At 35.6% G+C, this 26,501-nt stretch overlaps 3 protein-coding genes across 7 annotated transcripts in view; 2 read left to right on the top strand and 1 right to left on the bottom strand.

Moving 5' to 3' along the window:
• The first annotated feature begins 352 nt into the window (after positions 1-352).
• Positions 353-9,425, top strand: LOC124186720 (cytochrome b-c1 complex subunit 2, mitochondrial). The gene is made up of 7 exons (XM_046578654.1): positions 353-509; positions 762-901; positions 1,677-1,868; positions 4,683-4,899; positions 6,168-6,599; positions 6,674-6,895; positions 9,163-9,425. Exons 1-7 carry the CDS (start codon positions 465-467, stop codon positions 9,247-9,249), a joined length of 1,335 nt encoding a protein of 444 aa, XP_046434610.1. The 5' UTR covers positions 353-464; the 3' UTR covers positions 9,250-9,425.
• A 1,396-nt stretch (positions 9,426-10,821) lies between these two features.
• On the bottom strand, positions 10,822-15,534 carry LOC124186710 (nucleolar protein 11). 3 transcript variants are annotated; one of them, XM_046578621.1, is made up of 4 exons: positions 15,209-15,534; positions 14,125-14,656; positions 13,004-14,043; positions 10,822-10,984 (listed from the first exon to the last, which is right to left on the bottom strand). In XM_046578621.1, the coding sequence occupies exons 1-4, from the start codon at positions 15,338-15,340 to the stop codon at positions 10,856-10,858; spliced, it is 1,833 nt and encodes a 610-aa protein (XP_046434577.1). In that variant the 5' UTR covers positions 15,341-15,534; the 3' UTR covers positions 10,822-10,855. The 3 variants fall into 3 exon arrangements, with proteins under 3 accessions (XP_046434577.1, XP_046434587.1, XP_046434597.1); XM_046578631.1 differs by lacking the exon at positions 15,209-15,534 and adding an exon at positions 14,963-15,178; XM_046578641.1 differs by lacking the exon at positions 15,209-15,534 and having other exon boundaries at positions 14,125-14,436; positions 14,574-14,656.
• Positions 15,535-18,588: 3,054 nt separating this feature from the next.
• The window catches only part of LOC124177934 (SRSF protein kinase 3), a 39,049-nt gene continuing 31,136 nt past the window's right edge, over positions 18,589-26,501 (top strand). For 2 of the 3 annotated variants that reach the window (XM_046560933.1, XM_046560916.1), the window contains exon 1: positions 18,589-19,295. In XM_046560933.1, the coding sequence (XP_046416889.1) occupies positions 19,087-19,295 (209 nt within the window). In that variant the 5' untranslated portion in view covers positions 18,589-19,086. The remainder of the gene's footprint in view (positions 19,296-26,501) is intronic. The other variant, XM_046560925.1, reaches the window with a different exon arrangement.

The raw sequence follows: 26,501 nt of genomic DNA, 5'->3' as shown, positions 1-26,501 counted from the left end.
GTCAATTTACGAACACGGCTTAAGTGGGCAAGATGCAGGGGTGGGCATAAGTTGAAAGACTTGCCGATAAAAAGAGAAAAAACATCAAGATACAAGTATACATCCCCGCTTGCCTTATTGCTATTGGTCTCTGTCACTCTATTCGGTGACTTGATGGGGGAAATATATAGATTCGACAGTCATGCATTTAGGTATTGTTGAAAGTACTAATAGATCCTAGAAATCTCCCGATTCAGCATAAAAAAATCGTACTCAACAAAGTTTTTTTGTAGTGCCCTAAACCCCAGCACGAGGCCAACGCTGCAGAAGTAGGCCTGCACAGAACGAAGTTCATATTTTCCACCATTTTGCCTACAACCTAGCATGCACTAGCGGCATCTATCACCCTACTTCGACATTCTTTTCGACTAGCAGACAATCCCTCCGTCTAGTAGGTCTGGAAGCTGCTATTTTATCGCACGAAAATGGCCTGCTCGGCGGTACGAGCTCCTCTTTTGCGTAATACAACGGTAAGTAAAATAATCTATCGGAATCCACAAGGCTGAAACTCCTATGTACGAAATGATTTCAAGTGTTTCTGTACGCACGGTTCACTTTGGTGTCGACATTTCGAGCTATACTGTACTTGAAACTATTATGTAAAAGATGTTATCCATACTTCAGTCTGCAGTTATAGTGCAAGTTTGAAATTTTTTGTAAATATTTTACTTTCGTCCATTACGAAACTCAAAGTAGACGTAAATCATCGCTTATTACTCTAGGTCAGACACTATGCAGCTGCTGCTGCTGCAACACAATCTGCACCTGCCCAAAACCTCGACATTCAGGTTCTGAGCAACAAAATCACCGTTGCTACGCTCGACAACGATAGCCCTGTTACTCAAGTGTCCGTCATATTCAAGTATGTAGAAGCAATTTTGGAAAGTTAATACGCAGTAACATTTTATTTATTACCTTTTTTCAATTTGTCCACTTGGGGCGACTTGTGGTAGTCCAGAGCAGTATCTTTCCAATATAAGTACAATACTATTATGAATCAACTCTTTGTTGGTTGTACAGTTTTACTTTGGCGCTATTGCCCTAAATACCTAGAGTCGCTCCAAATCACTAATTGGAATCAAGGAACTCAATAATTTGGCCAAACATGAATAGATTGTAGCCGTAATCTCAAACAGGGCTTAGACAGTCAAGAAATGCTGAGCAAATGGAGGCGATAAACAGCAGTTTGGTTGGCAACTAGGAAACAGCACAGCTATTGATACATATATTTTTTTGGTGTACCATCCTTTAGCAAACAGGAGGTGCAATAGCTAAGGTTCTGCTGCAGTGAACTTTTTAGCTTGAGTTCGAAACCCCAGTCAGTCAAACTGTTTTGTTTTTCATTTCTTAGAACCAGTTCAGCTTTTATCATACTCTTACTACGAATTTGATAAATTAGAATATTCTACACACGAGATAATAACTGCACACCCAGTTTTTAGCTGGCAACCGTGCAGCTGTATATGGTTACCAGTCGTGCAGTCATTTACAGCTACGTAGCTACAGTATAATGTAAATCTAACAAAATGGTACATTACAATATAATTGCTTATTATTTGAAAATTTTGGACCTAGTTGTGTTTTACTTTATCAGAATTGTTCACTCAACTCAATTTTACACAACTTTTGTCGTATAGGGCAGGACCACGCAATGAAACGTATGAAACACAGGGCACATCACATGTTCTGAGATTGGCTGCAGGGCTAACAACTAATCGCTCCAGCGCATTTGGCATCACAAGAAATATTCAGCAAATCGGAGGAAATTTAACGGCCACCACGGATCGTGAAAGCATTGCCTACACTCTACAATGTACCCGCGATAAACTGTGAGTTGTCGACAGCTTTGCCAATTTAATCTGATAAGCCTGGTACTTAAAACTATACCTATTTCCATAACTTTTCGTTCTTGGTACTCGCAGGAAAAAATCTTCCTGTCATCAGTATACTAAACAGAATCCCTAGTCCTAACACGACAGAATTTGTAGACATATTTCAATAACATCTGCAATCTCATAATGTCTCAGTTACACTGTAAGAATGTGATGTAACAATGATGTTGAGATTGTTAATTCTAACTCATTTGCTATGGCCATGCAATGATGAAATACAGCTTCTGTGTGGTGAAACGTCTAATTAGTATGATTTGAGCAAGAAATTAGAACGGACGATATTATGAAGCTTACATTAATGAAGTCTGTTTTACAAAAGCGTGTAATAAACTTATTGGAAGGAGTTATACTGAACTGTTCTAAATACATGTCTACAAGATTTTTACTTTTTTCATTTGTATTCCTGTTATATATCAATTTGGCTTTACAGATACTAGACTGGTCGTAAAAATGGACTGTGATTTTTTTTCCAAGTCACATGTTCAATAGTTGTAGAAAAAGCAAATAAGACGCCTGTGAAAATTTGAGCCTTTAACGTTGACATTTAGTGGTTCCTGAAGACCATTTTTCATTTGTCATCTGATTAACACGCAAAAATAGTATTAGAATTTTGTAGCTTAGTAACAAGGCAATGACATAATTGTATAGGAGTTGAAATGCTTTACAAAAGAAACCCGCGATGTTTTGTGGTAAGTCTAGTATTTTCGCAATTAATCTTGAAAAAGTGAATTTTTACGTGATTTCAACTTCAACTTTGAATAACTTTTGAAAAAGTTGAGTTATCAAAAATTATAAGAGACCTTTATAAATTACCTACAAAAATATGTATCGAAGATTTATTTACATTGCCTCGTTACTGAGCTACAAAATTCAGAATGAAACTAAAACTATTTTAGCTTGTTAATCAAATCGAAAATAAAAAATAGTGTCCAGAAACCACTAGATCCCAACATTGAGGGCTCAAATATTACAGCTGTCTTATTTCCTCTTCTTACAATTATTAAACGTGTGACTTTGAAAAAAAAAGTCCTCTTTTTGGACTGGTCTAACATATACATTTATGTATATATACCTTTTAGAACTAAATTCAATCTACCAGTGGTCAAATATTTTTTTCAATGTATTCTAACTCGGTATTCTAACTATCCTTTAACTAAAATATCTGTATTTTTTTTCACAATTCACCTGAACATATATTAAAAGTAATATGCATGTCCATTACAGTGAACACGAAATTTTTACAAGCTTACAACTTTGCATTAATAGAGGCCGAGCTTATAACCCATCCCTTTAAAAAGAATCTAACCAGTGAAACTTTTGATAGAATTTTTGAAATGTATGTCCACTGGAATAGACAGCCATTTTGAAAGCATTGAAGAGGAATTACTGAAATAAAATCTTACAAAGACAGAAAGTAGACTCAGGGTCACCATCATCACTATAAAGTTTTTCCGGCATAGAATAGTACTCCTTACCAATAATCTTAGTCTCAAAGGACCAGACCCTGTTTTCAACTATTTTCAACTGAAGTCAGGACTCCCTTCATTCCTGATTCTGTACTTCAGATGACTGTTGACCGGTGACATGACTTATTGACTAGGTATACGTCTATCGTGCAGCCATCTCGGATTAGATTATGAACATGATGACTTTTTTCTGCAACCTAACAAAACAAGTTTGTTCATGAGAAATAAGTCTAATATAATCAACAATTTCTTCAAATCTAATGAGTGGGCACTATTATTTCATAAATAATGCGATATGTTACGAAAGTACTCAACAAAAATATGTAACAGTAAAACGAAAAAACCATGTATTGTCGAAGCATTGCATTTGTCAAATAGGCTTGCCATAAAGACAATTTTAGTTTATTGTGCATTTACAATAATTTTCACCTGAGTATTTTTAAAGGTTCAATAGAGAATCTTCAAGACAGCGATCAATAAATTTTTATTCTTGTGAAGCAAATTATTTTGTTGCTATCATTATATATGTACCTGGTGTACTTTTGTAACAAATCTTATTATTTAGGAACTCATAGCGTCGACTCTTTTCGAATTCGCGAAATATTTGATAAAGTTAGATTTATTCTCAATAAACAAAATACGTTATCAAATTGGATGTGAAGAAAAGTCAATCGTGTTTGGAATTGAGTCCGGGTTGACAATATGGTACTTAGGAGCCTAGTCCCGTAGCCTCGCCATCTCCAAGCTTGTTAGCACTGCTGGACCAGTAAAAAATAACATCATGACTTGAAACAATACTTCTCGGAAACGACTACAATCAGACTATTGTCCCTTGAGCCTCCAATCATTGGTATGGAGTACCAGGAGGAATTTCCAATTCGGTGACCCCAAGAATCAGGTCATAAATATCTGAACCATTCTAAACACCACGTTTCTAGGAAAACAAATATTAACGTTTTCTAAATTAAAAAATGATGTCACTTTATCAGCTATTTGAACCAACAACCTCTGAAGAGTATTCCAAAAAGATGCCAAATTCTGATTGACAGGAACAGCGATTGAAATAAATATTGAATGTGTCTAACATTGTGTTTGAAAAGTACTTTTACTTTATATTTTTTGGTGTCCTAACTTGAATAGGATGTGCTTCATACTTGACATGTTTTCATAGTGTCCAAAATAATTGAAGATAAATTGACTCTACTTTCTTCATATAGTTCAATTTTGATTTGAATATTTCACTTACGACAGATTGTACCTCATATTTTTTTCTTTAATTTCGCAGAGATGTTGGACTTAAGTTCTTGGAAGATGTTGCTACGCGTCAAGTATTCAAACCATGGGAACTGAATGACCAGATTCCACGTTTGCGCTATGAGCTTTCATCTATTCCAGAGACAACTCGGATCGTTGAACTACTACACAAAGCTGCCTATCGCAAGGGCCTTGGTTACTCACTCTACTCCCCTAAACAGCGCATTGGCAAAATTGGCACAGAAAATGTAATGAAAATCGATTTTTTTTCAATTGGGATGCCAACTGAGTAATAAAATCAGAAACATGAAAAAAAATTAAATTTGCTGAACAAGATTTCTAAATGCCATGGATTCGAATATTGCCATAAAAAGGAAATTGTTAATAGGACATCTGTTTGAGATCGAAAAGAAACTTTTATAAGATAGCTAATGATATGTTGGTCAAATAGAGTTGTTTTAACCAGAGTTAGATACCGAAGGTAGTAATGTCGATCAAGATAGGACAATGAGGCCGATCAATCAAAATTTTTTAATTTTTCATGCCAAGATTTGACCTTCATAAGTTTATAAATCTAAAACTTCACTAAATTACTATTTTGCTTGCTAATTCCGGCTACTGGCTTCACCTTCACGTTTAACGACGCACATGAGGAAAACTATCAGTTAATAAAGAAACTTTATTTTTTAACTAGACTACAAACATTGTAATTTACGCAGAAGTTTTAAATAGCATTTTCTGCAATTTTTTTGTTTTTCCTTACCATGAATCCAGTTTCTGTTTATATTGATAATGGTTTGACAAGCATCGTATTTTATTTAGATTCATTTTTATTCGTGATCTGAGTAAAATGTTGAATAGTAATTATAAAAGCGGTCTAATGTTATATTGAACTTGTAATTCAAGATTCAGTAAAGAATGTACAGGAAGTATTTGGTAACGCAGATCATTTGCATTTGAGGTTTCTCATGTATCTTAAGTGACTTATCTAAATCAAACACATCATCAGTTCATTACTTATTATCCCTGCGAATTTGCATGGTGTTCATTCCTTATGTACCATATATTACGAGTCCCAAGAGATAACTACACGTTGGGTTTTATTGGTTGGAAATGAACAGGTACTGTTAAAACTTTGAACATAAAAATGGAAAAAGTAAATCTGTATGTATACAGCTGTATTCATAATTTTTCCATCTGGTTGAGTGTTCAAGAAGAGATGAAGTTGCATTCTCCTTCTAGACTGTCTCCGATGTTCTAATAACATATGCCTAATGCCAGCAAACCAAAGGTTATGAATCAGATTTGAAATTAAACTGAAAGCTTTTTTTCTGAAATAACCTATACCTCTGTGTATGATAACACATACCTGTATTCGTTTAAATGAGTCTAGAAAACAGCTTATTTTAAATTTGACAACCTTGAATGGTCACCAAAATTGATTCCAATACCTCAATTGGCACCCCAAGATTCATTATAAATTGTGTCAAAATACGCAACTATTTTCATTTTTCAGCTTCAACATTTTGTCAATACATGGTTCACTGGGCCGAGATGCGCGGTTGTTGCTACAGGGGTTTCTCAAGAACAGCTCAATAAATTTGCCTCTCAGCTGCAAGTGGGGTCCAGCGAATCCAGTGGTGAACCTGCTCGATACTTTGGTGGCGAACTTCGCAAGGAGCGTTCATCTTCTCTTGCTACCGTAGCTGTGGCTGTGGAAGGAGCAGGACTGAACAAAGAGAAAGAGGCCATAGCTTTCGCGATATTGCAGAGAGCTGCTGGGACTGGGCCTCACGTTAAGTGGGGATCAACTTCGGCCCCTCTTTACCGAACTGTTGCAACAGCAGCGGGTAAAGATCCTTTTGCGGTATCAGCGTTGAATGCGAGCTACTCTGACTCGGGAATATTCGGTTTTATTTTAACGGCACCTGGCAATATTGCAGGAACTGTAAGTTGCTCAATTGTGTATGTAATAATGTGTACCAAATGAGTTCACTAAAGCTATTTTTCCTTTCCAAACAGCTAACAACTGCAGCCAGTAAATGGCTACTCAAGCCTTCAGTTACAGATGCAGATATTTCTCGCGGTAAAGCAGAATTGAAAGCTGCTGTTCTATATGCTACTGATAATTCCGTTGCAAGACATGAGTCTCTCGCACAACAGGCTTTATTTAAAGGCACTGTAGCATCCCCAAGTGCGATTATTGCGGAAATTGAAAAAGTCAGTGCCGCCGATGTCAAAAACGTAAGTGCTAAAGTTATTACTTGAGCTGATGTCTAATTAGTTAAATACAAGAAGATATGTATAGTAAAAAAAATTTCTACTATTCTTCACAAAAAATCAGATAGATACTATAACGAATATTCACCGAATTTTAAACTCTTCGTAGCATTTTGTACTCCAATTTTTTTTTAAATGTCTCCTTTTTCGTAGTCAGTTGCAAAATGCAATGCAGACTATTATTGTTAAGCAAAGGAAGAGTTTGCTCTTATTTGCAGTTAATCTAATTTCTGCTGAAAATGACAGCGTTCGAATATTCGCCAGAATTTGGTCCTCATGTGCAGCAACTTATCACTTCAGGTCTTAATGGTCAACTGATCTCTCGCGCTCCGGTTTTAGGCTCGATTGCTTCGATTGCTGATGGCGCCCACTGTCCGCAAAACAGATTTGTCACGCGTTTATCACATTCGATAGTGTATGTACAGTAGCGCTCAGAAGTATTTTGACAAAGATAGTAATTGGGTTGATTAGATACAAATATAAAATACAAGAATCAATGATATTTTTTATTGAAAGAAATTCGATGTTGTACATAATTGTAAAAATTTAGCTCTCGTTCTTTAAAAAATAATGTTAAAATAAAGAACAACAAGAAGAATTATGGATCAAAATAATAACGGATTTCATATTGTCAGAATACTTTTGAGCGCTACTGTATATGAGTTTATTCTTCCAGTATATCGATTGGAGCAACCTCCAGCTTTGAATGCGAATGCTTGAGTAACACAGGCTTCTTGCTCTGTCTTTTAGAGCTAGCCATTGCTTATTGCGTTCACTCCCTGATCTGCGCTTTTGGGGTATTTTAATTGAACCAAGCAAGTATTCAAACACCCCCCAGGGGCATGAGCCCTGCCTTTTAGGGGATACATTCAAGCTTTGAATCGGGTTACCTCAATCGGTAATTATCTTATTTTCATGACCGCTCTCATGCAATGGTGTTAGCAACAGACGCAATATAGTTTCAAAATAAATATTCTCATTCCACGGGCTGGGTCGCCATACGGTTGACAACAATTACATTCAAGTCTTATACTTCCTCAATTAATATTGACAGTTTTTAGTAGACTATTATTGAATAATGTACTTTTCTATAATTAAGTTTCGTAGGTTTGTCTTGAAAAGTCGACTTTGTTTTTGTATAATATTGTAAAATCCCTAAGAATTAGGTCATACTTTTTCCATTAATTGCAAATGAACAGGGTATCTACTGCTTCTTTGAATATCCTTAAATAGGAAAAGTCTTGGAATATTTTGATTTATCCTGGAAACTTTTTTTTATCCTGAAGGCTTTTTTACTAGTGAGAGCTAGTGTAATAATGGGAGAATGTTGGTGGGCTTAAAAATTCGTAGCTCTTTAATGTTCGATGTAGAAAAAAAGAAAACTAGATTGGTATAGTTGGGGGTGTTCAAGGAAAAAAACATTTCCGTGGCATTAGCTCCAAACATGAAATATTCCAGCAATTAAAAATCGAGAAATTGAAAAAAAAAGAAAGAAACAAAAAAAATTAGGTGTTAACAAAATACAGAAAAGTAGAATGTTCAGATGATGCTGCTTTACAGGTGTGTGGTAATCTTTGGTAGTCCATTTGGTGCTCAATCTTTTTCTTATTAACTCCCTCTTTGGAAACATCACTTATCACTTGGATTGCTAGACTCATGCATAACCTACTCCATTCTGTGTATTAAAGCAAACAGTCTGATATTGGCACCCGCAAGTATACATGGCGTTACTACCATCACCTTTTTTTTTACGGAATAGAGCTGAAACCCCCTTGTAAAATATTTCTGGCAAATGCGTCACTGAAATATGGATTATGCCTTGATAGATCCATGTTGTCGGCAAAGGGCAACGATGGTAGGAGCTTCATTGAAATCCCATCTAGCAGATTTCTGATTGAGTGGCGTTGAATTTAGAAGTTTGGTTTGACAGGGCTCCTTGACAAAAATGTGTCTTTGTGTAGTAAACTTGACATTTCGAAATATAAGTATGAAAAAAATAGAAATTTACATGTTTGGATTCCATATGCAAATCATTTATTTGAAAGAATAAATACTTTTTGATACCTTGTTCGCATGATACAAATTGTTAACATAAATATCAAACTAGTCCATGTGTTGTTGCAAAATATTATTAGAGTTAACTGGAATTCGGAAGAATCCCTGTTTTGCCTAATTTGTCTATCGGGAACCTTCAATGAAAATCATTAAGTAAAGAGTATATTCTTTTACAGGTGGCTGCTAAAATTGGCAAGGGTAAACTGTCCATGGCCGGAATTGGCGATCTTGATACAGTTCCATATGTTGAAGAACTAAAATAGAGACAGAGTAAAATAGAGAGATCGTCAATCATTTAGTACTATTTAACAATGGATATCTATTTATCAGAAATCACAAGAGCGTCACTAGAGCATCGATCATAAAGTGACGGCCATCGTGGTATTACAATTCCTGTAATTGTGTAAATATTACCAAATAATAAACAGTTGAACTGTAATAACATCCTCAAAGTTATTGTTGAAGACTACCTTCTTGTCCCGTCTTACTTCAAGGAATAAAAGAATTTACAATCTATCATCCTTTGCCATTGTAGGTTTTGCATTGTGTTACTATAGCCCTAGAACTCGTTTTCAATTTTATCACTTAACACTTATATATTCCTTTTCCGAGCGGTATGGCGAATACGATGTATAAACGAGAATATCATTAGATGAGTGAGAAGTTCGTCGGGGAAGGTCAATATTTGATCGGAGTGAAACTGTTAAGTTTCATTGAGCGATGTTTCGGTTAGGCCAAGCCAGCCATCATCAGGGTTAAAAGACATTCCTAATAGCATAGATGTTCGTAGTATGGCTACTGTCGAGGAAGACAATCTTCTGATCAAATATTGACCTTCCCCAACGAACTTCTCGGGGCACAAAAATCCATATGTTCAACAATCATTAGAGTGATATGTAGAAGGTGAAATTATTTTTTTTAAATTTTTTCAATATTTTGAAGAGGTATAATCTCAACTAGATTCTGAACATTACTATACCGCTTAAATAATGACACAACAAATAAATCTATCAGAAGGTAGAATGCAAACTGATTGACATAAAGGATATAATTTCCATAAATTTATTAAAATTTTACCAGGGTGTTAAACTGTTTTAGTATCAAATCTTTTACAAATTTGATGAAAAAAAATAGAAAAATTGAGTTCATGTCCTGTGTAATTCAGCATTTTTCAGATTCTTGTTTTTTTAACTCTTAAAAACTTCGACGCAGATTTTTAATAGAGACAAAGAATTAAATACGTCGCAAAAGCATTATGAATTTCAAAACATCCGCCAAGTACGTAATTATTACAGTGCAAAAATTAATCGCCAATCTCTGATGGGAAATCAAAAAATAAAGCCAAGTACTACACTTGCCTGACAAGTATTGATTGCGAATTTAGAACCCGCTGTTTAGACTATGATTTTCAGGAGACTCTCTCCTGGTGATCAGTGAGACTGAAACCGTAGTCGTAATCAAACACTAACAAGGGGATCCCTGTCTTACGTGGCTTTTAACAAGTATTGTAATACACTTGAAAACATGTCACATACGTACAAGGTCTATAATTGTGCTTCATGAGACGAATTTCATAATATGTATGTTTCGTCTAAAACGTAGCATGTGTGTTTCCTTCTTGTTCTAAAGTTAGTATTTTACAAATCATCACCTTCTATCATGCAAGATGAGATATGAGAATAAAAGATAAATTGTATTTTTGATACCAGATAGCTACGATATCAATTGTGAAATTACCCATATAAAATGAATTCTGAACTCACTGCGGTTGATTCAACCCATAAAAAGATGGAAAAATAATGAATTAATATTAAGTTAAACGAAATGCAAATGTCTTAATGTGCAAATTTATCTTTATTTACTCTGTACCTAATACAACTTTACTTCTTCAATAGAATAATATTTTGAAGCACCTTTCGGAGTTGGCCCGAGAGATTTGCCATCGCGAAGTCTTTCTACCAGTGATCTTAGAGTTTGCAGATCATCAATGACATGAAACTGGAAATGATAAAATGAAATTATAAATCAAATCAATTACTATTAAAGAGTCAGTTATTGATAATGAGATGATACATTATAAGTGTCACAGGTCAACTGGATTCTGCCAATTTCATAAATTTTCTCGTAGTTACGGGGTATTTATATTCGTAAATAAACAATTCGAATTCAGCGATAAAAAATTTGTTGTTAGACAAGCTTTTTTTATCGCAAACTATTTCCGTAAATCATTGGTTAACTTTTCTGAACATCTTATACTGACTCTGCTGTGAACCCAGCTGTAAATATGACTGGTATTTGTACCGAAGATACCAAAGGAAAATGCTGCCCAATAAATGACTTACAGACATTTTTTACAATCTTTTAATTCGCGGAAAACTGTTCTCATTAACAAAACTTGAAACAAACTGGAGATTATCAGGAATAGACATTGGTCGAGTTGTCGTAGAATACCCAATATGATTGTCTAAATGATGTACAATGTTGAAACGTTTTGTGAATTAATAATTTAGCAGCAACAGTGTCCACTTGACCATGTACATAATTTTGTCCATGGGTGCAAAATTAGATCTGAATTGATCATGAATGCAACCCTACATATGATACCAATGCTAGGGAGTTGATGTTTTTTTTTCTTAGTTCACTATGTTTGCCAAGAAATAATTCAACAAAAGTTCAAAATCAATTAGATATTGTTTAGATCCTCTTAAAAACTTAGACTATCTAATAAGTGAAGATGTCAAAAGTTGGGCACGATTTATTGTTCGTGGTAGTTATCTGAGCGTACACAAAAATCAGCAACTTTTGATTAAAAAAATTGTGGAAGAATATATTTTTGCATGACGAATATAACAAGAAAAAAAAAAAAAAAACAATAATCAGTTTGATAGGATTTGATATTGCAAATTATTATTATTTTTTTTCTCTCGACATAAAAGATAGTGTGCGTGATAAAAAATGAAATATGTATAGTAATATATATTTTCTAAAGATATTTCTACTCCGTGAGACAAATCCTCCTTCTAAAGTATTGATTTTCTCTACTTCATTGCGAAGCCTGATGTTATAAACAAAATTTCAGCTGAATTAATTATTGTTAATTTCCAGATCAATGTTACCTACACTTCATTACCAAAAAAACATAATAATATATAAAATATTCATAATTTGACCATAGCATTATATTCATACGGTGTGTAAAAAAACATTACACAGAAATATGAATATTCCCGATGTTTCACCAGCCTATTTCGTTTGTATTCAATGTCATGGTCATACATTATTTTGAAGTATAAGTAGTAAGTATACGTTTTGAAGTATGACCTCTGTTTCTTACGAATTTCATTCCCTTAACTACTAGAGAACTTTGAATTGCAGTGCATTAATTCCAGACTAATGAAATGAAATGGGTGACCAATGAAATCTAAAAATAAGATTCGTTGAAAATATCAATTTTGTTTTTTCTGACCAATTCAAAAATTTTGCCAAGTGTTTCAAAGACATTATCTAGCATTCATAGACTGTAACACAGTTCACCAGTTTAGATTTTTTGGGGTTTTGTAATGTCCTAACCAAAAGAAGATTCTTCATATGAAGGTAACAAAAAAAGAGTATCTCACAATTGTAAAAGTTCCAAAAAAAATATACCTACATTTCTCAAAAAAGTTATCTTAGTCAATCGAAAATTCACCAAAGTATCCTAAGTTTACAGATTGTCCAGCAAGTACACATATTGAGTAATATACGAGCTATATTCTTGTTTTCATATAAATGTATCTACTTTCGCAATATTTGATATTAAAACCTATTGATTTCTATGCGTATTCAAACGACTATTGAAAAATAATAGTCAATGATGGTACTTTTAGTGTTTACGGTTTTTTAAAAATTCACGTTCGAAAGAGATCAAGAATATTATATTTTGTACCAAATGATGAATGAAGCTGTTTCCCAGTACCATTTCAAATCTTGCCAACACCTTTCATACTAATTTTATTGATAATAAATTATGATACTTACATGGACTTCTAGCACTGAGCTGAGCTGCTGTAGCAATGAACAGATTCTTGGGTCTTGGGATAGAAGATACTGTTGATAATGCGAATCAAGTAAGAGGCTGGCCCAGTCCAGTAGCTGTTCTTCACTGGGCTGAGAAGTTCCTGTTTGAGGCAGTTCGTGTTCTTCTTGTGTAGAGTCGAGAGCATGAGTCAGATAATCGAGTAAACTCAAAATCTCAGTGAAGCCAAGACTAGTTTTTAAATGCGACATTAGGCAAATGTCCGAATAATGAACACTAAGAATATGATTGAGAAAAACAGCCCTCCCAAGGGGCTCAATTACACAAGAATCAGTAAATCCATTCTGATCGGAATCGAACGATTTGTCAGATGTGGTAAGACAAAACGATAAAAGGTTGATTAGCAGTTTTTCAGGGACATCTCTGAAGTTCTTCAGGCACCAAATTATATTCCTAATATCTCTAGATTTTATTAGAGCAGGGATCAATGTTTCTAATATAACAGCTTCAGGCAGACCATCTTTGACTAGCGTTGAGAGCTGTACTTTTATATCTTCAGGCATAGGATCAGAAAATGTTACAGTCTCTGTGACCTCTGGTCCCCAAATAGCAGTTTCCATCTCTTGTATAACAACAATTTCGTTGTCATCTCCATTTACATTGACAGTCGAATTTGGAGCAAGACGCGAAGATCCGACCATTGCTTCGATTCGCTGTGGTGTTAGGCTAAATGGAGCTACTGCTAAGTGGCGATTGGCTGCTAGGAGCAATTTGTCTTCTATTCTCCACAATTTCGCCTCTTTTGTATAAAGTTTAAGTTTCTGGATGGCTTGTACCAACTTAAACGAAAGGTTATAAATAACCAAAATCGCTCCTTCTTCTTGAATATCAGCACCGTAAGCTGCAATTGTTATTTCATTCAAGGGAGTCATTATGATTGGGTGCTTCGTGTTCAGTGCTGTTACAACACTCAGTAAATTCCCTGGTGGTGGATTAGCAGAGCATCCAAGTAATGAATAACTGTAGAGTCGTCCATGTGACCCTAAAAAATTTGGGAAATTTATAGTAATTTATTTGATAAGCAGTCAAATTTTGATATCATGACTTAATTTGCTTTACTTACACAAAGTGAGAAGGTAAGCATTACTTGTATCTTGGATAACTACATGGCCTACAAGTTTTTCTGCAGTTCGTTGCAGCTTGATCCTCTTTAAATTTTCCGAGTCTTCAACATATGTCTGGCCATCAAGTGGAACGACAATATAATCATGGAGATTGTCTATACATGTTAACATACACAAGTACATTTTTGAGCCAATATTTATGAGCTGACAGTCTCTTATCTTCTCTTCCTTTTGGAGGACTCCTTTGCTATACCATGACTTTCGGTTTGTCAAAGCCCAAGTAAGTGATGCTGTCGACCCATTTTGACAGACTAAGATTGGAGGATAATTATCTATTCGAAGTATAGCGTGAAATGGGCTATGAAATTTATGCTTCTTTACTTTGTCAAGGTCGCTAGCACTCTCATGCCATACCCTAAGGTAAATTTCATTGAAAACTGCGACGTACCGAGCATCTATTTCATCGTAGATTACTTGAGTCGTAAGACGGTCCTTGGTAGACCAACTGCTCAACTGTTTCAAATCCTGTAGCTGTGAAGGATAAATCAAATTAGACAACTGCTTAGTTGATCTTACCATTTAGATAAACGTGAGTATTTATATATGTATTTGCACATATAAAAAATTTCCAGGCAATATAAATGAGAAATAACTCCCACCCAGATAGCATTGTGCTGCCAAGTAATAAATTGTGTCCCTATCTTATGGTTGTATTTGAGGTGCCTGGAATGAAATACTTAGGAATATATGTAGCTCTTAGAAAAAATTTGGCAACACATGGAAAACCACAACCATGCAATTGTATGAAACGGCGAAGTACAATAAGTTTCTGTCAACCTGAGGGTGCATTCTGCTTTGGTTAACATTTTGTTGCTGTCAAACTCGATTGCTAAAAGCACATGTGGCCACTCCATTTCCTGCAATGTTCTTTATGAGAAACAAAGGCTGTTATAAAATTAGGCCGAAGCGAACGTCTTTTGCGTGAGAAAGACGGTATCTCGCTATCTGAGTGTGAGGATTAAAAATTTTTTGGACATTTTTGATGTGACCGAGAATGTCGTAGATATGATGACTGAAGATAACCTTGTATCTGATAACGATGTTTTTTCCCAAAGTAACTATCACACATCCAGGATTACAATCCTTTTCGACCCCCAGAAGATTTTGTTGATCTATAAGTGGGCACAAAGTGTAATATGAGCTAAGTTTAGCCATTACAACATATTAATAAATGCAACTCGTATATTAGAAGATTTGTGTGGTTGCACGTGGCTATTCAAAATACGCTGTCATCAACGCACACACTGGTTTATATTTAGTATTTACATCACTGATCTCTATATTCACTGAATATAAGCTTGCCTCGAGCTAAATTTTCACGGGCAGCAAAATGCTACCCGCACTATTTTGGCCGTGTTCGAAAATTTACTGACAGTACTGTCAGCAGTCTTTTATTTCTGTTGCGCTTCCAAGTTCGCGGATAGCTCTGTCTCTGTCCTAGGGAATTTTCAGTACTATCAGTCAATTTACGAACACGGCCTTTGCTGCCCAGCTTTCGACCAATAGGAATGTGAATAAAGTAGGGAAGCGCTACTTGGGTCGCGTCAGAGAGAATTTAGAATTGGATAGAGTGGAAGGTCCCATACGGCTGTGGCGTCGTACGGTACCTGGTGGAAATTCACAGATGCTAGACACTGGCATTGTTCACACAGCTACAGTTCGACTCACATCAGTAGTTTGGGTCGCCAATTACTGATAAAGTATTGAAATACATCGGACAACGGTCATTCTATCGCTCTAATCGAACGAACCGAGGAAGGAGTAATTGTTGGATGAAAGATTTAAATGGGCTTACCTTTGGAGAATATTCTGGAAATGATGAATTGCAGCGCAGATTGGTGAGAGGAATTAACGGAATGACTGATTTGGATGTAATATTTGAGTACTTTGATTAACTTGTATTTATTTTGTAGTTTCAGATTTCAAGTCACAAATAATGGGGTTACAAGTTGTTAGATTTTGAATTAATATAACAAAAATGGAGCTGGAAGGTCGCTGGAGTTTTAGACAGAGTAACTTCGTAAGAAAAGTTTAAATGCAAAAGGCAAAAGGATTTTACCGCGAAACTGTACCGGGACAAGATAACGAAACTAGTGGTAGAATCCAAGAGGACGATCCGATGATCGGTCGCCGTTTTTATGGGTATCGATTGCTGTGCAGAACGATCCCCCTCTTTATAACTCTTTGTCAACTTCTGCGCACCTTCCCCCTTTTTCTAGGAATTAAAACTGGGGCATGATATCTTCGTCGCATGTTCGGCCGTGATCTTTAGCTATTACTATATTGCGAGCTTTTTTATACATGGTACAACGCCGTGTTGGTGCGGTGGTGTGGGTGTAGGATCGTTGTGCCATCAGCTTCCTATCCGCGTGGCTTTGGTGTTGGGGCAGTAAGCTCCCTTGGCTACCGTGCTTCTTTCCCCCTTTTCGAGGACGTTAGGACCTGGGCCGATTTTAGCTGCGCTTTCCTTATATGGTGATCACAGTGTACGTACGCTAGAGGTGACCCATGTTTCTTGGTGTTATATTTCGCGGACGTTAATGCCGTGTGCACTCTCGGGGTCACGATACGCTGAGTTCTAGTCGTAGTTTACTTCTTAAATGTTCCTACTAGCCTGTTCGTTACAAAGTTTATCTATTAAGATTACCATACCGGTTACTTGTTATTTTGTTAGTTTTATAGCATGTAAATGTGTAGAATTGCATATGTGTTATAATTGATTACTATCATTATTCACCTGCAGTACAATAGTGATTGTTTGTGGGACATAGTTACTATTTATTTAATACTAAATTGAGTGAACTGGAGTAGATTATGTTATTCGTCGTTGAATCTTACAATTTCAGATCTTGCAGAATATGGAAAAATGTATGACGTGGGTATTCTTGCTTTGCACCCCACATTCGTGTACCACTTGGGGAAAATGAATCCTTTATTAATTTAAAAAATCTTGACCATTACTTGACTCCTTAACATTAACCATTCATCTACGGTTTCTTCGCCGCTCGACAAGGATTCCTTGCAGCTGACTACAACCTGTCTGGAGTAAAAACAAGGTGAGTTAGAGAATAAATCATTTCTATCATTTTCAAGGTTCAATTTTGAGTTTATATTCTCATTGTAATAATTTGCGCACGTGCCTGTCTCGCGCAGCAGGAAGTACGTTCTGCGCGTGCGCTCTTATCATTTTGAAGGAATTCATCAAAAAGAAGAGACCGTCCAATACGGCCACGGTTACGGTTACGGCTACGGATATTGTGAACCATGGATCTATACTACGTCTATGTAGGTCCATGTTGTGAACCGTCCTATTCATGTCGCCTCTGAAAAGCATTCCTGTATACTACATTATCTGCAATGCGGCGCCGTAAATCATATGATTCGAACTAGATAATTGTTGTTATCATTTTCAAATGTTCCACGAGTATATGTCTTCCATTCAAATGATTTAACTATTTTATATATAAGCATTTGAATCATTGTCCTCGAGACTGGAGTATAATTCTTGGTTAATCATAATATCGTGTCATTCATGAGATGATGTAACAATTCATGTAAAGTTGAATTGCTTATAATACGGCTCTATAGTCCGTATTTCACAAATAGTGTTGAAATTTGTCGTTTACATGGATATTACAAAGCACTGTGGTTTAATACGTTGATAAATACCCTACAATAAAATTTGTATTTCTCCAGAGTCTGTGTTTTCACGGGAATGCTGTCCATGAAAATCCGCCAATAGTCTGCTGATCTCGTGATCCCAACGTGACCTCTGGGCCTCTAGTGTATTTTGGTATCTCCCATCTAGAGATATGTTAAGTAGTGAGATGATTAGTTTCACGGTCTTACATATAGATCTGGTAACTCCGGCACTTTTGAGTGGTAGGGGGTGTCACCGTTAGTGAGGCACACGGTCTTGTTTCCTACCTATCCGCTAGGGATGCCATTGGCCCGGGGTATGATAGATATAGATATATACCGATAAGATAACCTGCTCATCGAAGTTTTTGACAGTTCATAACTCGGTGTAAAGTGTGTAAACGGTGGATCATCTACACACGATCTCAAACTGTCTCAAAAGTTGTGAGCCCTCGCTTGATGTTTATGGATTTTATTTACTTAAACATTTGAGAATTGCGTTAAAATAAAACAATCATCACGCCCGCCATAGAATGCTAGTAAACATCTCAATCATTTTTTATTGGCATCTTTCTTCATTTTAGAGTGTTATTCGGGATTGTTGATTCCGAAAAATCAGCTGTTCGGATCTGATTTATGATTGGCTCACCCCGAGGGGGCAGCGCTGCAGACGGCGAAGACGAGAACCACGGTTTTGCCTCATTATCTGAGTCATTCCTCACTCTACTAGTTGCCGGACCTGTATGTAAGACCGTGATTAGTTTAGATGTGGCTTAGATGTTTAATCGCGGGGTTTTGACATTTAATGTTGGGTTAATTTAGGATTAGTGGTATAAAATGGCGATAAACGATAAAAGATACTAATTCGGTCAGATGTTATAACCGAGTGTAATTTCCCTAGTTTTCAATCAATAGCAGAAGCGAGATCCTAGGAAAGTCACACTCAGTGCGTCCCGAGAGCAGCCAGTGAAAAACGTTTATATATTTCAGTCGTTCGAGTGCTATTGTTTCGGTGATCGCAGGTGGCGCTCGCTAAAAATAAAATCAAAGGTAGGTAAATCTCTAAACGGCGTGTCGGCCATACTCAAACAATCGCCGATTGAGACAGTGTGCGAATGCGAATTGTGACTGGTCTGGCAGTGTGACGAAATGGTGGGATAATAATCTAAAGGAAAAAGTGCCGAAAGCTTATCATCGTGGTTTGAAATTGTCGTTAGTAACGTGGGGGTGACGGGCAATAAAGTTAACATCGCGCTTAACCGATGAGCGCTAAAACCGACGTGAACAGGCGAGTCCTCGCTATTCAGGCTAAGAAAAAACGTCATAAGCCTGGAAAACGGAAGGGCAAAGGCTCATCAGGGGAATTAGAGCCCCCCGGGTCAAATGCACCTCAGGGAGGCTCGAAAACTGGATCGTCGGCTCAAGAAAATACCGTCCCACGGTTGGTTCACTCCGGTGGAAATCGTAGCAGGTACTGATTTCCTTGTTCTCCATTCTTTCTATCCTTGTGAATCTAGATAATATTACCACAGGTCCTCTCCAATATTATTCTTTGCTTCACTCGGGTACATCGATTAAGTCTTTTTAACTAGCTGTGTTAATTGACAGTGCTGTCCAAGGCAAGATCTTTGGTGACTAGTTGCACCCACAATGCAGGTGTCGCAACGTATACACTGTTGTTTGTTACTTCAAGATCTTTCGAATTCCATGTAAAAGCTTGTGCGACAGTGCAGAAGTTTGAATGCTTGGATTCTGCATAGTTTCTTGTCATTTCCTTGATTGGCAGATTTTATGGAGCACCTATCTAGGTGTCTCAATTTCATTTCCTAATACGATTTTGAAGGTACCAATCAGACTGCAGTTGGATTTATTTCAAACAAGATCCTTTCAATTTATGCCAAATAATGTAATTGCTGCTGTACCAGGAATAGATACTTGACCATTGATTAGATTACGACAGTGAAACTGGTGATATAAACTGGTATGCGCGTATTGACCGACTCAAGCTTGTGGCTGGGATGAAAGTAGCTGCTGCTAGTTTCATCGTGGTGCTTATTTTCCAAATCATTTAATGATTGGCTGTCTAAGAAAATGAAGTTGAAGCTGGCAACCAAAATTCATAGCCAAATGTGTTAAGAGGGAAAACCACCTGTAATAGAGGAAATCATAGGTTACTAGATCTTATTTCATTGAATTGAATGTGTTTCATCAATGGATATTTATCATTTGTGATTCCGGTTTACAATACTGTGTAATTTTAACTGTGTAACCGGCACGAACGAGACTACCAGAATAAAAAAATTCAGCATGCCAAGCTATGTCAGTTTAGATTCAAATAAACATGAGAGTTTTTAGAAACATTAGCCTACAAAAAATGGTTCAGTATAAAAATAGAACTTTAAAAATTAGCTAAACATGTAGCTTGCTTTCTAATTGAATTTTCAAAAGGTAATTTTTCAATCAATAAAATCTTGTGCTTAACTAAAGTCACTTTTGTGACAGAAATTTCATCCAAATTTTAAGTTCTTTAGATAAAAATTTGCTGGGACACACAAGTGTCCAGACAAAAAAATGTTATCTCAAAGAAAGGCTCCAAGTTTCAGAGTTGATAACATTTACATAACAATTGTTTATACAAGAATAGATTATCACAATAAATTAAGCTGTTTCCGATCGACTGCTTCAGTTTCGCTGCATTATCGTGGTAAATTTCCACTGCATCATCTTACTTGAAAACACTATATAGGTTTAACTGTCAAATCCGACTGAACGCTGCTGTTCAATTTTAGGGAACATTGTTAGAGATGCTGTGAAGTGTAATAAAAAAAACACGCGTATTTTATTGAGTAAACTGATTCAAAGTTATCCTAAAGTTGCTGAATAATGATTTTTTGGAATGTTTTGTTTTTCAACATTACTTACTTCAGCATTGTCTATTACATTGATAGCGAATTTCTTTACAACACATTTTCTGTGAAGTAACCAAAGTTAGGAATTGTCGCATCAAAATCGACGGCCCAAGTAATTCATTACTACCACACAATTTGATATAAATGTCTACAAACAATTATACAGGGGTAATTCAGTGGTTTCTGAATATAGGAAATTTGCAAACACCAATAATGTGGCAGATTTTCTCTGAACATCGCCCATGTGGCTGCGTCTCTTTGAACACACAAGCAATATGCCAATAGTAAGCTGTGCCCGCATTGAGCAAAAAACCTCTTCATAGTAAGTATAATATTTACCAGACCCTCCAACACCTTACTTGATTTGATTAAAATTTATCCAAATGAAGAAAATATACTAAGATTAATGTATTTATATTTTTATGTAATTAAACTGTTTCTTCAGCTAGGTTAACATCATCTAAGGACTTTCCAAATCATCAACCTATCTAAATTCCCAAATTGTATAAATTTGGGAAGGTTGGTGAGACAAAATTGAATGAATCGAGTATTTATCAAATTGATATATTCGTGAGCTATGATAATTTCTTTGAAAATACAAGAATAATAAAATCCGAAATTCTCAACAAATGCCGAGATATCGACGTTTCATTTTACATTGCCTCTAAATGATGGAAAGTCTGATAGATTTGTTCGATTTCACTCTACGATGACTTAATTTATTTAGAAGACTTATTTTCATAAATTGACGAAAGAAAATTTTTGTTTCTTTAAATATCTAATTCAATTTTACTATTTGTTGATCATTATTAATATTAGTGCAATATTGTATTCTTAAATATTTAACAATTCCAACATAAATAAAAGACGTGCTCCGGTGGAAATATATAAAATAATGTCTTAAATAAATAGAGCCACCGTAAACGAAAATCGAACATACCTACTTAGTTTGTTATTATTTTGCTGTCATTTAATATTGAACATTGATATCCAAGCTTTGAACAATAATTCTAGTATTCTATATTCTTATATTTTCAGAGGAAATATAGTAACCTATGAATATCTTTCTTTGCTAAATATTCCTTGTGCAACCATCTCGAAATAAAATTTGTTAAAGATTTTAAGCTCACAACCTCTTTTCCATAAACAAGTTTCAATAATTTTCGAGTGCTAGATTAATGTTAGTAAATCCACCAAATGAAGTGACTTGAAAAGTTGAGTACTACTTAAATTACGCAAATAAGATATAGTCAGTCTTACTTACATCAGTAAATTCACATAGTAAATTTCAGGTGAATTTATTAATATGTAATTAATATATTAGATTTAATTTGAATTTACTAATCGAAGAAATAATGTAAATGAGTTTATCAACAAACGCATTGATCTGACGATAAATGTATTTCTTGAATTCAGGCAAATTGCAATCAAATCAAGTAAGGTGTAGTGGACGTGAGCAAATATTAATACTTGCCGTTGGAATATTTTTTTCTCAGTATGAGCATGGCTTCTCACTTGCTTTCCACCTGAACCTAGAACGACAGACGTCTGTGAAGTTTGCGCGGGGCATTTGTCAAAAAAAAAAAAAAAAAACGAAATTTCGTTGAGAATTCTGGCATCTTTTGGAAAACTTGTATAGTTCCTGATAGTTTTTATAAACAGTTCTAGCGCTATTGGTTTAAAAAATCTATTTCAAAAATACGGAGTGCCAGCTGTACGTTTGATCCGTTTTTGGAAAAAGCGAATTCTTTCACGAGCTCCAACTACTACTCGAAGAGTTCTGTAATTCCTGGTGGTTTTATTACAGAGGTTTGCCAAATCTGATCGACGATGAATTAATTTAAAATTTGAAAAATGGCCAAGTTTGACGCTTTTCGATGAAACCAAAACTGGAAAAGTTATTCTGCATACAGTTCTGGCGAGAGTTCTGGGTCGTGCCACCAAAGTTCTGTAAAATACAGTTCTTATCGTTATGATCATTCCCCCCCTTAACTTCGTACAAGCTTTGAGTAGCTTTTGCGGACACGCTTTTTCGGGAGTGGACGTCGGCAGTGATTGCAATTAACGATTTCTTGTTGGGTTGTTTCTTGTGATTATTGTTGTTATTATTACGGTGCTAAATATTATTTTCAAGAAATGGCGGGCCAAAGCCACGTTATTTGTGGAAGAATGATTTTTTTCTACTTCCGCCGGATGGTGTTCGCATATTTGTATGGTTCCATCCTTACATGACCAATAGTTCTGAGTGTTGATAATGAGGAAAAAATGATAAACAAATTCTTCCATCAGATGGGCTTTCAGGATTTCAGTATGAAACTTTTCAGTGCATTGGAAAGTGATTTCGAAAGTTCGATTTTTGCTTTACTATCCTAATGTGTATGGGACGACATTATCAAAATTGAATAACTTTGCAAAGGCAAATTTTTTACTGAACAGAATTTTTTGAAAGCAGCGTTCAAAATTATTTTCGGACTGTCCAAAATTAATCTGGAATTGTTCAAAACCTTTTTAGAATGTACGTTAATTCTTTCTCAACTCTCGAATATGCAGAAAATATTAAATTTGAACTCCTTAAATGAATTTAAGTTCCATACAAATTGAGATATTGATAGAGTTATGTACATAGTTTTTTCCGTATCAAGTCCTGGATTTTTACAACACGATGAAAATTTGTAACTTTCCCATTTTTAAACAGAAAGAATTTTGTATCAAGAAAGTCTCGTTCTATTTTCGCGCGCAAAGTATCAGTGAAATTATTAGCTGTTCCACCAGTTTTAAGACGAGTATCATTACATCGGCCGATTGTTCGTTGTCATATTTTTATTATTGATTTGAATTCAAATCTTGTCAATTTTTTCTCGGAAGAAAGTTGGTTTTCCGTCAGGTAAGAAATTCGTTTTACGAACTTTGAAATTTGGAAATATCTTTTGATTTTTCTACACTTACATGGTCGAATACCCGTCCTATCAATATATGACGTTTGAGGAAGTTGATCAGTAAGGCCAGCACAACTCAGCAAAAGTCGTGAATTTGGATTCCTAATTTTTCCAGGAACTTAATGATAATTTAATTTTTTCCGATGCGGTTTTGAGTTCTTGCAAAAACTCAGAGCTAAAGCACCAGTCAGAACTAGTCTACCACAATTGAACACAATTTTTCACATTTCAATATCGCTAAAGTACTGAGCCAGACGTTATTTCCTTTTTAAGGCGCAATATGTATTCTAAAAATATTTAATAATATAGGGCTCGAGACGAAAAAAATAATTTACACCTTTGTCAATACGAAATTTTGTATGGGATTAGATTCTTTAAAAAGTTAAAAATTGAAATTTCCCTATTATTTTCCAACCTCAAAAGGAATGAAGTCAAGATTTTGAAGGCATTTTGAGAGCAATTTTCTCAGATCTGTCACGGATGAACTTTCACTTGATCGGGTTATTTTATTAAGTTAGCACTATTACAGGTTTTTTATACAATGAACAAATGAATATGTTTTCCGAGTCATAATTCGAGAGTTTTTAATTCGCAGACTTTTTCCCATGCGTCTAGACTCACGGATAAAAAAAATGGGTTTTTGGAATGAGGGGTGGTTCGCGATTGAAACGGGTGGGGCATTTGAATCGACTAAATTGTATTTTTGGAGCCCTTAATTAACTTTCAATTCTGGCTTCCAGAGTTTTTTGCAATTACCCGTCATTCATTTTTTTTTTTTTTTTTTTTTAGTGTGGCGATTCTAGCTTAATCTCAAGCTAGCACTGCTACAAGCTATTTTTCTAAACGAAGAACGTTAATTTCTGGTATAACGTATTATTTCGAGCGCCACAGGTTTTTTTTTTTTTTTGCAAATACGGAGAGTATTAAATCCGGGAGTAGGGTATTTAATCAGCATCTAGTTAGATTCTAATTATACTGTGCACTAAATTTCGATTTACCCGCATTTCTTGTACCGAAGCCTTTCTTCTGCCGCTTATCGATGAATGAAGCTTAAGCTAGCAGCCAGAGTTAACAGCCAGTCGTGATAAACTTTTTGGAAATAGAAAAATACAGTTCAGTTTTATTCTCATAAGTCTATAAAAGTATTGTAGGTCTTAGGTATTTCACAAAATTTAAATTTTTGGACTTCATTACCTTATTTGAATGAACATTAGAACGCTTAGCTGCTAATTTCGGCTGCTAGCTTCATCCTCGTTATCGATGAATAAATTTGGAAAAACTGTCAGATACTGTAAAATAATCGTTGGTACAAGCAGAACTGATGTTTGTGATTGATAAATTTTTGGATTTCCAAATTTGCGATGCCAGGTATCTCCCTCCTTTCTCCCGCAATTGCCCTTACTCAGCAGCATGTATTCTGCAACTATTTTAATCTTCTGCACAATTCCAGAGTTTACATTGTACATTGTCTGTGAATGACTTCTGGTCTACATTTCACCAAGTACTCATTATATTGAACTTTCGTTAAATCAACTTTTATTTCCTCTTTCATAAAGTACAGCCTACTATCTTAACTCTCACATTTCTAACACGTTAAGTTCAATTTCTTCTTCCAAACCGTCATAATCAAAGTTCCGAAATCCAATTTACACAAAAATGATTTCCTTAGGCTATACACACTTCTGATTTTTATATCCTTAAATCAACATTCACAAACTGTCTACGCCATCAACCTTTTCATCTCCCTCGATATAAATTCATTTCACTTTTCTTCCGTTTCCTCGCGTTGTGAGCAGTCATGTGTTAGTACGTATAATCTACGAAATCGAAAAGCAAAAGTGGTTCGTGTGAATTAGCCACTGATCTACCTTGTAACGAATTATCCAAAATTATTAGAAATTCTAGAAATCCCTCGAAAGTTTTACTTTTTTTTTTATTTTGAAAATGGCCAACTTTACAGAGATTCCTTAGTGAAATAAGATCGATATGCAGAATACAGACCGCGTAATTCACGGATCAATACCTGAGGTATAAATTTTGCAAGAGATGTGTTTTGAGAATTATGAAAATTTGTAACTGTTACGTGACATAAGGTTAGAGGCACCGTTTGTGGCTATTACACCACCTTTGGCCACACTTACAAAATGTTTGACTTGTTTGCAATACAGTGAATCTAACCAATTATTAATTCAACTATACGAAGCCGTAGCTTAAAAGTAATAATAAACTGAACTTCTTATTTATTCACCCGCCGTTTGAAAACCAATGTTTACAATTATCAAAGTTGATCATACAGTTGTGTGCCTTTTGTAACCAGGTCCTCATTTATAGGTAATTTCATGACCACAAATAATGAATCGGTCGATGGCCGCATACGGTACTGTCTTTTCCAATAACGCCTAGTAGTCGCGATGAGAATACTAAAAAGGAGTCGGCGCAGAAATTGATTCTGCCGAAACTAAAAAGCGCGTAATTCACTCTGGAGAATAGTGTGATCGATGCCGTCATGCCTGAATGCAAAACTAGGGAACGGGAGGACTAGGGTTCAAATCACCGGTGAGTCAAGGAGGACCTGAGCGACAGCGTACAAGAATGTAAGACGGGTCACGTTGTTTAGGCGTCGAATCTACAAGCTCAGGTTCCAACCGAGTCCGGCTGTACTTGGGCAAGGTTTCCTACAATTTTCCTTTCCCCTTTGCAAATTCAGGCGTTTCGATTTAATATTTTAAGATGCCTGCGATGCATAATGATTATTATTATCATCATCATCATTACATATAATTAACATTGCAATTGCAGTCCTGCCATTTCTCCAAAAATCACAGAACTTTT

The sequence above is a fragment of the Neodiprion fabricii genome, chromosome 1, assembly GCF_021155785.1.
Source record: "Neodiprion fabricii isolate iyNeoFabr1 chromosome 1, iyNeoFabr1.1, whole genome shotgun sequence".
Classification (NCBI taxonomy): domain Eukaryota; kingdom Metazoa; phylum Arthropoda; class Insecta; order Hymenoptera; family Diprionidae; genus Neodiprion; species Neodiprion fabricii.
The sequence above is the reverse complement of the archived record's forward strand: the minus strand, read 5'-3'. Positions and strand labels throughout refer to the sequence as shown.